Source organism: Pagrus major, chromosome 6, assembly GCF_040436345.1.
Source record: "Pagrus major chromosome 6, Pma_NU_1.0".
In the NCBI taxonomy this organism is placed as follows: domain Eukaryota; kingdom Metazoa; phylum Chordata; class Actinopteri; order Spariformes; family Sparidae; genus Pagrus; species Pagrus major.
Window position 1 is genome coordinate 23563992 of NC_133220.1, and position 13689 is coordinate 23577680.

Sequence of the window (13689 nt, forward strand, 5' to 3'; positions counted from 1 at the left end):
AAACAAGGACCTCTCTCCAGTTAAATACAATATAATATACAACAACAACAACAACAACAAAAGTGGACTACATTCAATGATATACTGATATACATGTGATGATGCCTAATCCTAGTTTTTCTTCCACGTTTAAAGGAACTATATAATTTGGTACAAATTAAATTATATGATTATTTGAGTTAGCTTAGAGTTTATAACCCACTGATTTCCAGAGAAATGTCTTGAAGCTGAAATCTGAGCCTAATTGCTGGAAAAGCTGACAGAGACTTATTAAAACCCAAGTAATTTATCATTAGGAACCTGCTGTGCTCGCCTGTGAACAATTTTTTTTTTTTTTTTTTTTACATTTTTCTATGTTTAGCAGCGTTTCCCTGCTGTGCACTAATGAAAGGACTCTCTAGGTTACCTTGCAAGTATTACATCCACCAAGGAGGTTATGTTTCCATCCATGTCAGTTAATTAATTTGTTGGTTGGTTTGTCGGCAGGATTAATCAAAAACTACAGAATGGATTTCCACCAAACTTGGATGGAGGATGAGTCTCCACCCAAAATCGACCCCATTAATTTTTTTGTGCGGATCTGGATAAAGAGACGGATCCAGGAATTTCTACTCTTTTCTCTCCAACTTTCCAAGATAGGGTTAGGTGTTTTTTGTCTGGTATCTGTGAGTGCGTTGGGCCTTGGCGGAGGTATGCGCCCTACTGAGTGCCATTCAAGTTTGAAATTGATTAATTTCAAGTGTACCAATTGAACAGTTTCCATTTTAACTCAAATCAGAACCAAAATTCAATGTCCTCCCCAGGTTCCTTTACACGTTCATTTTAAATATATATATACTGTATATTTATCAATAATTTCTTGAAAACCATTGAGAAACTATGATACTTATTGTGTTACCATTTTTGTGAACTTTTTTTCCCTGAAAGACCCATTTTCATAGAAATGTAATTATTCATTTGTACTTATTTCTCAGGCACATTTAAAAACAACAGTTGACCAAAGTGCTGTTCAATCAAAAATAACCAAAGCCAGAAACCAAAACTTTAAAAACACAAAGAGCAGTTTAAAAGACAGAAGTGGAAAAACACAATAAAAATGAAAATACCATAAGAAAAAAAAGGGCAACGGAGTTAAAACTCAAGAGGCAGAGGCAGCTTGTTTGTTTCAGAGTTTGGGAGCTTCAACTGTAGTTTCTGTCAACAGAAAAACCTGGTCAACCTCTAATACTTTTGTCAAACAGTGGGTATAGGTCTAGATTGCATATATGATGAACATGGCTTTGGTCGGAGTAACATTAACATGGGATATAACGAGTTTCAGAGATACAGTTGAATTAAATGAAAGGAAAATATGTTTAATTTCTGGGTTTAAACTTGAGTGTTTCTGTATGAACCCTGACGTTGCTCTGTTTGACGTCTGGACTCGGGCAACAATGTTATGGACTGGTTAACTGCCTTTTGGAAAGGACATGGTCACCATAGTGACAGCAACAGATGCCCAAGTGTGTCGCCATGATAACGCCACGTCCATGACTGAAGCCTTTGATATCAGATTTCCATCCAGCACAATGCAGAGCTCTCTTCTTTCCGATGATGGTTCATTTATACTGACTACACAACATGATGACAAGCAGTGTACTCTCCCCAGATGATCATAGACACATCACAATGAAAGCAAATCAATCCACTCTGAAACAAATGAATGAGAGCAGTCAGAGCTGATTACTACTCCACCACGCGCCACTATTTCTGTTGAGTAATAAACCTTACATAAGCTTACAGTGCTGTACCATTTGACTGATGTCTAAAGGTGATGTGACACTACTACGGGCCGGCTAATCATCGGGAGAATACTCCCATTCATTCCTGCTCAGAATGAAGTGCCCCCACCTGTGTTTTCACAGGGCTCTGGAGGCCTGGAGAAAGCTTTCTAAGTCAGGGGGGAAACAGTAGTTCTGTAGCCCGACCATGCTGCTGCTCACTGGGGCTTTTATCGCAGAGTAATCCCCTACAACAAACAGAATGGCCGGCATGTGCATACGCAGCTGTCGCAGTCTTAGTGCAAGTGGTGTCATGTTAAATCACAGGAATGGACTGAGCCCCTGAGCCATCCGCTGCCCTTCCCTCTGCTGGCATCCCACTCACTGCGAGGCTCCAGCACACATGGACAAACAACCATACATACTCATACCTACATACATAACCCACTTCCCACTTACATACTTTGCAGCACATGGTAGCCCTAAAGTTATTTACTGTAAATAACCTGTGCTTCTCTGCTACAAACATCCACATTAATGACATGACATGTATTCCAATAATGCCACAGGCTGTATGACAAACAGGGTTGGGAAGGTTACTTTGAAAATGTATTCCCATACAATTACTAATTACCTGTTAAAAAATGTAATCAGTAACGTAATCCAAGTATCACAATATTAAAGTAATATTAAAGTAACTTTCCATTACTTTGGATTACCTCAATACCAAACATATGTGTACAACACATAATGAGCGTGTCTTCTGTAAGAATCCCCGTTTTACTGAATGTTTCTGTAATCTAATTACAACTTTTTTCTGTAACTTTACTTGAATTCCATTGGCTTTTTTTGGTACCATGATTATGTAATCCCATTACATGTATTCCATTACTCCCCAAGCCTGATGATGACTCAAAATAAGCACAACAGGCTAGAAAACATAAAGCATCCATATTTGTGAGACACTTTCACTTAAGTTATTGATGGAATGTAACTTAGTATATTTATTCAAGTACTGTACAATTGTGTCACTATTTAAGTACAATTCTTAAGTACTTGTATTTTGCTTGAGTATTTCCATTTTCTGTTACTTCATACTTCCACTCCACCAAATTTTGAAACCCCCCCCCCCAAAAAAAATAGGGCAGGGTTTGAATCCCACTGGGGTGGAGTTTGCATGTTCTCCCATGCTTGCGTGGGTTTCCTCCAGGTTCTCCGGTTTACCCCACCATCAAAAACATATTCACTAGGTTGATTCTCCAGTCGGTATCCTTGACCAAGGCACTGGCTAAGACCTGGAGTTGGTCCCTGAGCATGTATACAGTCTGCCCGCTGCTCCCTCGGGATGGGTTAAATGCAGACTACCAATTCACCTTATTGTACATTTTATGATATGAATCACCAAATAAAGATTCTTCTTTGGGAAGCAAATATTGTACTTTTTCCTCCACTACATTTATTTGTTAACTTAAGTAACAAGTTACTTTGGAGATTGCATCTTGCATCAGAGCCAAAGTGGCACTTTTTAAATGTATTTATTTTATCTGCATTCAGATTTTTTAAATTCTGATAATCAAAATTGAATTTAGGATTCCAATAATTGACAAGGCCGATAATCGGTTGACCCATAGCATACAGTATATACACAAATGTATGTATATCTATAATTTACTTTTATGTGTATTTTTGATACTTTAGTACATTTATTGCCAGAAATTTACTATCAGGCTTGGGGAGTAAAAGTATGCATGTAACGGGATTATGTAATCAGGATACAAAAAAGTTTCCTGTATTCTGGTAAAGTTACAGAAAAAAAGATGTAATTAGATAACAGATGCATTCAGTGGAAAAGGGGATTACTACTAGATTACAACTTTTAAAAAGAATGATTTACGAGTCTGTAATCGTGCACATGTGCACACATGACAACACTTAACGAGTCACACAGACAACACACTTGTTAGTAAGATTAAATAAAAGTCATCCTATTTATACTTCTTAGTTACACTACTTTAATATTATGATACTTGGATTACGTTACTGACTACATTTTTTAAACAAATAATTAGTAACTGTATTGGAATACATTATGTTACTTGTACTCAAGTATGACTTTTGGGTAGGAAGGTATTGACGGGTAAAGCGCGGCCCTCATAAATCTATCCTGTTTAATCAGAAGGCAATTTACACCTTGACGTTGCCCAAGTGTAAACCACAATGACCATAGCTCCTCCAGGAGACACAGCTGAATGCCGTCTGAGGCCAGCAATGTGTGTGTGACTGCAGAGTGTTGTGGGCTCTGTGTGGACGGCTATGCAGAAACTATGCCCTGATCCCAGTCAGCCCAGCCTTTCAGTGTCATCTTCCATATCTGGCCTCCTGCTGTGGGTACAAGGGAAGAGAAGCTCTACTATGTTCCCCCACTAGTCTCATCTTAAAGTGTCACATTTCTGACATAATTTATCTCTACTCTTATTTTGAAATTCCCAGTCTTTATGCCTGTTTCTCTATTCCTATCTTTGTTTTTCTCTGGCTCCACTGACCTTCTCCCATGTCACCAGTGGGACAAATTTAGCGGCCTGGTTTCTGGAGCGACCAAATAGTCGGACACAACAGAGGGAAAGTGTGTGTGTGTGTGTGTGGAGGTGAGAAAGAGAGGTCCTGGCTACAGATACAGTTACAAACATCCAGACACACAACCAGAAGAAAGCAAAGAAGGGTAAACAGGCTGAGGCTCGCCACCCTGGAGGTATGCAGCAGGCGAAGGACACAGGAAGAGAGTGACACAGAAATATTACGTATATTTATAAAGGTGCTTCAAAGGTATGAGCACATTAAAAGGATTAAAGTCAGTAGGAGCAATAAAATTACAAGTATGGACAAAAATATGAGAGCAATGTTCAACGGAGGGCTTCAGTGCTAACTATTTTCCCTCTAGGAAGTATTGCATACGCCATTGGGGATAAAGAGAGAATGTGTTAAGTTATTCTGGGATGTTGGGAATGGAGGTACTGTCGCCATGGAAACATGCAGATCCCCTACCACTCCCTAGACTGAGCCATTCTAGAGCTGCCAGGCTGTGGGTGCCATGTCACCAGGGGTGTTATGCCATTCTTCGTCTCTACGCTGTGTGACGTGCCAGACGCCGCGGTCAAAGCGGTGTGTGCCACTCTTGAATTAGACGCAGGGCCAGGGAAAGATTTTAGTGTGACTGTCACAAGCATTTAATACTGTAGTGAAAATCACAGGGAGGACAGCAACACCCATCTACCTCTGCACTATGTAATGTTTGCCAGAGGTGGAATGTATTAAAGTACTTTGTTTACATGTGAGCACAAATGAAAGAAAATTGTGCTTTACTTGATTTATTACAATTTGAAGTTGATGTCACTTTAAAAGGTGATGTCACTCATTTTTACAGCTTCAAAAAGGACTTTATAAATGATTATGCCTGCACTTCTATGAAAGCACTCATATTCAACGAAAATTTCTGTATGGGCAACATATCCATATCATATATCATGAGACCATATATCGATATCTATAGATTTAGTATATTGTTAGTCATAAGTTTTGTCTTTTCCTGGTTTTAAAGGCTGCATTACAGTAAAGTGATGTACATTTCTGAATTTACTAGACTTCTCTACTTGTTCTAATACTTGTCTTTACCCACTTACACATTATATCCACATTACTGATGATTATTTATCAAAAATCTCATTGTATTCAGTTATATTATTATATATTAATAGTACCAATAGTCGTCCCTACGATATTGTAACAATGTCTATTTTAACTTAAAAACACAGTAATATTTGCTTTTGTCACCTCATCCTTGCATTTATGAAGTGCTTTAAGGGGATTTCAAAATATCGAGATACATATTGTGTATCGTGACATAGCTTGGAAATATTGCAATCTCATTGTAAGGCCATATTGCCCAGTGTACATGATATCCTGTGGGCTTTGGTGGTGTCTTTCAGATGGACAGCTTCACGCGGGACTTTCCACTCAGGAAAAATTCCCTATTGAGTAATTGTTATCTAAATAAACACCCCAGGGTAACAAGGCAGCAGAGCTACAGCAACATATAGTGCAGAGGGCAGTGTGTCTGTCCCATTTCTGGACAAGAGGACAAAAATAAGGCAGACACAGATAAGCAAGCAGAACCGTGAGTAAGCAGAGGAGAGTTGCAGGTGCTGGAGTCCAGTCAAGAAGGAGAGGACAACTGACAGCTGGACTGTCATACAATGACTTATTCTTCAGCCAAAACACACACACACACACACACACACACACACACACACACACACACACACACACACACACACACACACACACACACACACACACACACAGACAGAGCTCTCTTCACCAGTGGATACTGTACATCAACTGTCCCTGTGGTCACCAAGTGAACTAAATAAAATAATCCACTCCAAACTCTTTATTGCTTTACAAAACAACTTATTTTATTCTGTAACAAGTACAAAAAAAAGCCCAACTATTAGCTGTACCACGTCAGAGTACATTAGTCTTTGTCAATAACTGCAACAATTAAGTCCGTCATTCTCAACCTGGATTAATTGTTAAATATGTACTAAGCCATTTTATGAGGTCTGTATTTAGAGGAAGTTTTTGTCTGTTCTTATTTCACAACAGTGGTGATAAATAAAACAGGCTACATTAATCTTTTATAGATTTTAATACAGCTAATATATCTCTTACACCAGCTCAGTGCTGGATCTACTTACAGCAGGAGGCATGCTCTATATATGCATCACATGTCATTACTGGCACTGTACAGCTTCTGTGGGCACCAGATACAATATTGAGACTTCTCCCCACCTACTGGCAGAAAGAGTAAGCGCAAGTAAAGAGCAGATTAAAGAACTATGATATTTCCCTCTATGCTAAGCAAAGCCAAGTGTTATATGCTTTCTGTCACTGGACATCTTACTTGTGAGCACACTGTATTTATAGACAGCTCAGCAACAGTATCTACATGCTCCAAGTAATACAATCTTCAAATAATGCAGAGCCATCAAAATAAAATCTATTATATACAAATTAAGTTCAACGTCATTACATGGCAGTGTAACGCTTAAATCAATCCCCCAACTCCAAATAAGTACTTTTTCACAGATTTGGTAAATTAGCCGGTTTCCTTTATGACTTTCTTTATAACTTTCAGACAATTTTTATCTCAAAATCGCATCTTAGAACTCTGCAACAACCGAGCTGTTTTTCTGCTTCATCAGAGGTGGTCGTCTCAACAATTAAAACAGATCCATAAATAAATTAAATACAAGATACACAGAAATTGTTCATTCATCATAAGTTCAGGAAAAGGCTAGAAAGTAAGTACCCTTTTCCGAATGATAACATTTTAAACTTTAACCAACAAATATGAGACATAAGTTACTGCAGGCATAACTGTCAGAGGCTTGGCAATTGTACATATTGAATACATATTAATATCGAATTACTACCCCGAAAGGAAATTACAGTAAATACTTCAGCTGTGCATTCTCAAGCAGGTTAAATTCTACTTTTTAAAATACTATGTTGAGAGAAACAGGACTTAAGCCACCACATTTGCATTTTACAGTACATTCACTTACGCTGAGAGATTTATTTTTTAAAAAGAAAAAGCTTCTGAGGATACTTTCATGGAGCTGCAGCGGTTGAAAATGAAATTCATGGTTTTAAGACTCTTTCCTGTTTTTCCTTCAATCTTGTCTTCATAACTCAAATCTCAGAGCCACGAAAACCTAAGAGGATGAAAAAAGGGTAAAAAGAGAACAAATATGTCCAGAAGATGCTTGAAGAAATTTGATTATAGCAACGTACCTGCGCTGACTTTTCCAGTTTTGCCGAGATGACTGAAGTGAATCTAAGGAGGAAAGAAAATCAAACAAAACTAACAGAACTAAGGCAAGCACTAGTTTCTAAATGGCACCATTCAACAATGCAATGTAAAATTCAATGAGAAAACCGCATAGCCTGAAAAAACAAACCTTCATGAAATCAAACAATACCTCCCACAAAGTCTTATGTGATCTTCTAATAAATAAATAAATACTTCTGCCTTTGTGTGTGTCCCTTATTTAAATGTGGCACCAAAACAAACATTTGGTATGACAAACTCTTGTGTTTCATCTGGCAATACTTCAGTGGCAGTGTGATGCAAAATAAACCATGCAACCAAGAGCAAGCTTTACCAAGTGCTATACTTTGTGTATATCTGTCTAAAGGTAAGGTGCACGTTTTTCTGTGTGTGTGTCTTAAAGCAGAGTGTGTACCAGAGTGCATGCAGCTGTATGGTTGAATGTGTGTTGCATTATATGTTATTTAGTTCCCCAGAGACTGACAGGTGTGTGTGTGTGTGTGTGTGTGTGTGTCTGCGTGTGTGTGCTTTTATAGAATGAATATCTTAATAACTTTTTGAATTATCTTCCCACACCCCGGACAAGGAGCCTGGAATTTGTGTAGCCTCCTTGCACATGGGAAACAGGTTAGCAGGTGAGCCGTACGTCCGTGTATTATATTTCCATTGCGTGGTCGCACTCGACAGAGCTTGCAAGGCTCCAACAGTGCCTCAGGCCTAACTTCTTCAACCTCCATGCCCAGATTTTCCTGACTGTCCCCGTCTGAGAGCTGCTCATCCTTGAGGAAGCTGGAGGGCCACTGCGCCTTGCCTTTCCCTGTAATCATAGTGGGCAGGGGTCGGTCAGCTGTGGAGTGGGAGGGCAGGATGACAGGGTCAGACACCGTCCTGCTGCAGTCTGGGACATCAATGCCAGTGTCGCTGTCATCTTCTTCATCATGGGTGGGGAGCGAGCTGCATGCTGGGATGTCAGGAACAGAGAGGGAATGGGCGAGTCGAGGAACATCTTTGTACCAGTTCTTACGTAGAGCCCAGCAACGAACACAGTACCTCTGGTTAGGTGTGTTATACTTCCTGCACTCTGTGCACTGCCACGCATCCTGAGGAATAAGGGAGATATAAAGTCACACATCTGTGCTTTTTAAGTTACAAGCTACAACTACAGCCAGCTAAAGCTACAACATACAGTGAGAGGAAAAAAACAGATGATACAAACCAGCGTTATCAAAAATATCAAAATATTGATACCTTTTGATACTGCATTTATGAAACCTTTTCAGTACTTATTTCTGGCTGCGCTTTCTGGCTCTCTCTTCTCTCCAATAGTGGGCTGACACACCGCTGCAGTGCCCACATAGGCCCACCTCCTCTCACTCTTCTGATTATGCTCAGAAGTAAATTAACTAAGATGTTGTGCTTAACACACAGTACACAAGCCTTGTTATATTTTATTTTAATGAAAATCTAACATTTTATGTTCTCAATGTTGTGTTGATTGTCCCCCGTAGTATTATTTTTCACAGTATGGTATCACAGTTAAGAATTTTTAGTATCGTGACAACACTTATACACACACCTGTGTAGAGATCTCTGTATCAGTGTCATCACTGAGACACTGCGAATCCTCATCTGGCTCCTCCTGCATCTGGATAAATACACAAAACATTTGATCAAATGTCAAATAACATTATCCTCTATAACTTTATTAGTTAGCATGAGCCTGACTGTAACCAAAGAAGACAACAAAGTCTAAAACAAACTCCTACCTCTCGATCTGCTTTGTCCTCCTTCCCTGCACCTCCTCCATCATCATCCTCAGGTGGAGGCTCCCCTTCTCCTCCGCTCCCTTCCTCCAGCGCAGCCTCTTTCATCTCCACACTCACCTGTTCACTCTCGCCCTCGGTCAGGAACCAGAGGTCATCTGTAGTGTCCGACACAATGGCCGTGTCCTCTTCCTGTGCAGGAGACAGCTGACACATGAGTCAGACCACCACTGTTACACTCCAATTTATGCCATCTGACATCAAGTAATTGTGTGAACAGCTTTAAGTGCTGTTATTAAGAGTAACTTTCTTAAAACACATAAGGTTTCTTACTTGGTTTGTGTGGATGTCAGTGGAGCCATTGCTCCTACGGCTGTAGTTACTTCGGAGATTACCCAGAAACCACCATGGTAGGCCAGAGAGGTCCCACTCGTCCAGAGTAACATCCAGTTTGGGCCGTTTGCAGGCTGACCGTGGCAGGCCTTCCAGGGAGTCTGGAGATATTTTGAACAGTTAAATCTAGAATTTTGAGCAGGTCTTGCCATGAGCATACTGCTGAGCATATAACAGTTTGCTCACCATCATCTGGCTCCCGAGGTCGTCTCTGGGAGGGGGTCTGCAGGAGAGGCACGTCACTGACAGCCTCCAGCCCTGCTTTGACCAAACCTCCGCACATCTACAGAGGGAGGAAGGACAAAAATTAGAACGTGGAGCCATAACTGGGCACTTGGAGGACTCGCAGTTCCTTTTCAAGAAGGCCTCTGGGGATTGGAGTGGTGGTACAGGGAACAGGGGGCTGGGCAATTAGGGTATGGGCCAGTGGGGAGGGAGGTCAAAGCAAATTTAGGAGATAATAGAGTTACCGAATCTGTATGGTTTGTAAAACAGCAGAGACAGAGAGAGAGAAGGAAGGAAAGTCAGTGTTCTAATTAGCACAGTAATTAAATCAGAGAGTCAAAGATTTAAGTCCAGTTTTAATATGTCGTATGTGCAAACTAGGATAAGTCAGGACTTATTCTACGATATGACCCATGGACATACACTACAAGATACATTTATGTAAAAGTTATAACAAAGTGTTTTCATATCAGAAAGGAAACAGAAGCAGAAAGAAATTAAAAAGAGGCAATCTAATGTCTCCCATTGCTTACTATAAATCACAGCTGATAGACTGAAGAAAAAACTTATTGCAAATGTGATTAGATCTTAAATTTAAATCTGATTGTAGCTCAACAATGTGGTCACTCAGTAGATGCTTCAAGGTGGATGGGGGGGTCGGAGAGAAGGGTGTAGGAACAGGGGGGTGGGTGAAACGGTTTCAGGTTATCGTTAGGCCTGTAGCTGGAACAGGAGCTGTGAGCCTCCAGTTCGGAGCAGAGAAGAGAACTCTGACACAGACAGAGAGAGTGACTCTGCCCCCCATCCACTGGGTGGTGCTGGTGGTTTACAAGCGAGTGCTGAAAACACCACCAGACCAAACCAAGGATGGGGTCGTACAGAGACGGTGCCACTCTGTACAAATGCACACCAATGGAGACAGCAGACCTTACCTCCCCTCCTCATTACACACAAGCAGACAGCAGCTCACTTTAGTCTTTTCAATCCACACAAATCATGGTGATATGAGGTGTGTGTCACTTGCATTTTGCTGTAATTAATTCTTGATTGTTGATGTTGTGGAGCACTTTGTTGTTAAATGTCTGTCATCAATTGACAGTTTCACAGACAAAAAAGGAGAATTTCCAAAAGGATTGTTAACAAAACTTACTAACTTAAATAACTAACCGATCAGTGGATGTCACATCTTATGACAAAGAGTCAGTTTAGCGCTTAAGACCGTCAGTCCTGTCCCTTTGTATTCACACGTGTTGTGTGTAGTGAGGTGGGAAAGGTTGAGGGGTCTTTGTTTCTCCTTAGCACCATGCTTCAGCTTTACCTGACCACGATCCTCCACTCCGCCATCTACACATTCACGGCCCACAGAAAGATTCTCTGCAGCGTCTGCATTACAGATGAGACACAGTAACAGAAAGGACACCCCCACCCTTTAATTATAGCATAATACACTCTCTCACTATGGCCTTCTGCTGTGGCTTTGTAGGACAAGCTGGAAAATAGCCTTCTCCTGGTTCCTGCATCCCCAGAGATGCACTATCACAAGCACTCACAATGTATGCAACAAAGACTGAATTTAGAATATACAGAAGGAATAGGGTGGTGAAATAATCACCATTGCCAGGGATCTTCACTGCAAATCATACCAGGTAAAAGATGCAAGTGAAATAATGATTTCATCAAATACAAAAGGGAAGAGAAAAAAAGACAATTGAATTTCATGTCATCACAAATGTACAATGCACTAACTGAACATAGTTTATGTATGTATATTGTGTGTACTACTAATAATGCCCCCAGACAGAAACATTATTTCACATAGAGTATGAATAAGGCATTAAATGACTGTGAGACTTACCAGAACAACCAAGCACAACTAAGTACTTCTTGAGCATTTCATACACCGGGCTGTAAAATGAGAATATAAGAGTTTAGAATGGATTTTCTTATTTCAGATGTGTGAATTTAGACGTATAGTCCACCATTACTGAGTGATGACCATTTCCGCTGTGGGTGCATACCTCGGGTTTTTGACGGAGAAGCTCTCCACCTCCAGCAGCTCTCCCAGAGGGTCATCCTGGCAGTGGACAATGTGCTGCCTCTGTTTGTCATACAGTTGCTTCCCCATGATGTACTGACCCAAGTAGTGCATCACCTATGCAAAAGACAGGTTATTAGATATCGCAAGGCACCTATGTGGCATATTTTTACTTATATGAACACCGTGTAAAGGACTACTAAACCCAGGCATGATCATTTCTCTGGTAACACCGTTTTATGAGCCAAGGTAACAGGCTGCATACCTACTTGACATTTCATCTGACAGCTCACCTCTTTAAGTGTGAAGACTTCTTCCTGGGCTCCAGCAACACGCAGAATCTGCAGGAGAGGGGCCTTTGGTTGTACCTGGGGGGAAAAAACAGTAGCAACACTTAGTATAACGTACATATTGCATTTTTTATATTGGATAATTGTACATGCAAAGTAGCCGCTGTACAGTTTGTACCTGATTTCCCTCTCCAGGTAGAGTCCTGCATGATGAGCTTGATGCCAGAGGCTGGGCTGATAGAGAGCTCATAGTAAACGAGCAAAGTCTGAAATCCAAAATTACAACATGTAAGACGATCCAGCCTTCACATTCCCGATCAATATCATCACATAACGCAGGTGCGGCTTACACCAACGCACCAAAACTGTGTCATGGTATTGTAAGCTTGAGATGTGTGATTAAAGGTTACATTTAATGGGAACACCTACGAGGTTAATACAATTTAGTACCGTGAAATACCAAATACAGACTGCGCCATGATGAGCTACCAGACAGCTGCCTGGATGGAGTCGTTACAAAACTCCACCATTACTTTTGCCTTCAAATAACAAGGCCAACATTCCTGGCCAGCCGAGCTAGCTTAACGTTGGCTGGGCGGATGTAGCGCTAGTACAAATAAAGCACAATTGCCACCATAACTAGCCAGCTGCATGTGAAATTGAACATCTGGGCAACACTAGCAGGTGACAAATCTGCTACAGTTACTAGCAAACGTGTTAGCTAACGTAACGACAGCGCTAACGTTAGCTAGCTTAGCGGGCTAGCTGTTTCCTGGACAATACGTTCGTTGACAAAGAGCTCACCGTGATGAGTTGACATTACTTCACTGCCGCTACATTGTTTCACACGCACTGCTGCCTTAACACACAGCCGACATCTTATAAGTATTCATATTATAACTAATAAATGTGGGGCTTTAGAAAGTGGCTCACTCTAACTTACAGATATGCAGTTATGCTAACTGAACTACAGATTCAAATCGACGAATATGGCTACAGCACTTCCGGATGCACGGCTACATAAGAAAGTCACGAGTGTGGCGCCCCCTACTGTTGGAGAACTAGCACTGAGGGTAGCATCATGGCCTCCACTGATACAATACTGCCTGTTCACAGTGAGAGCATTAATTCAAGTTATCAGCTAGTTCACAGAGCATCAACAGTAGCAGGTAATCTACACATGTCAAATTGTGAATGTCACTTTATTGTTGGTTAAAGGGGCACTATGTAGTTTTTTTCCATAACTGAATAAACAAGCTTGTTCTCAGAGGAAAATAAGGTCCCCAGAACACTGTTTGAAGCTAGAAAGGTGGCAGGGTCCGCCACATATAAA

The 13689-nt window shown here is 40.7% G+C and overlaps 1 protein-coding gene across 4 annotated transcripts; it reads right to left on the reverse strand.

Annotated features, from left to right (window-relative positions):
- Positions 1-6206: 6206 nt before the first annotated feature.
- mdm4 (MDM4 regulator of p53) lies at positions 6207-13351 on the reverse strand. Of its 4 annotated transcripts, none has more exons than XR_012179392.1 (12): positions 13161-13351; positions 12535-12622; positions 12360-12434; positions 12050-12183; positions 11887-11936; positions 11350-11414; positions 9993-10089; positions 9747-9907; positions 9417-9605; positions 9227-9295; positions 7614-8750; positions 6207-7534 (listed from the first exon to the last, which is right to left on the reverse strand). XR_012179392.1 is itself a non-coding variant. In XM_073467895.1 (11 exons), the coding sequence occupies exons 2-11, from the start codon at positions 12604-12606 to the stop codon at positions 8181-8183; spliced, it is 1482 nt and encodes a 493-aa protein (XP_073323996.1). In that variant the 5' UTR covers positions 12607-12622; positions 13161-13351; the 3' UTR covers positions 6207-8180. The 4 variants fall into 4 exon arrangements, 2 of the variants coding, with proteins under 2 accessions (XP_073323996.1, XP_073323994.1); XR_012179391.1 differs by having other exon boundaries at positions 9417-9620; XM_073467895.1 differs by having other exon boundaries at positions 6207-8750.
- Positions 13352-13689: the final 338 nt, after the last annotated feature.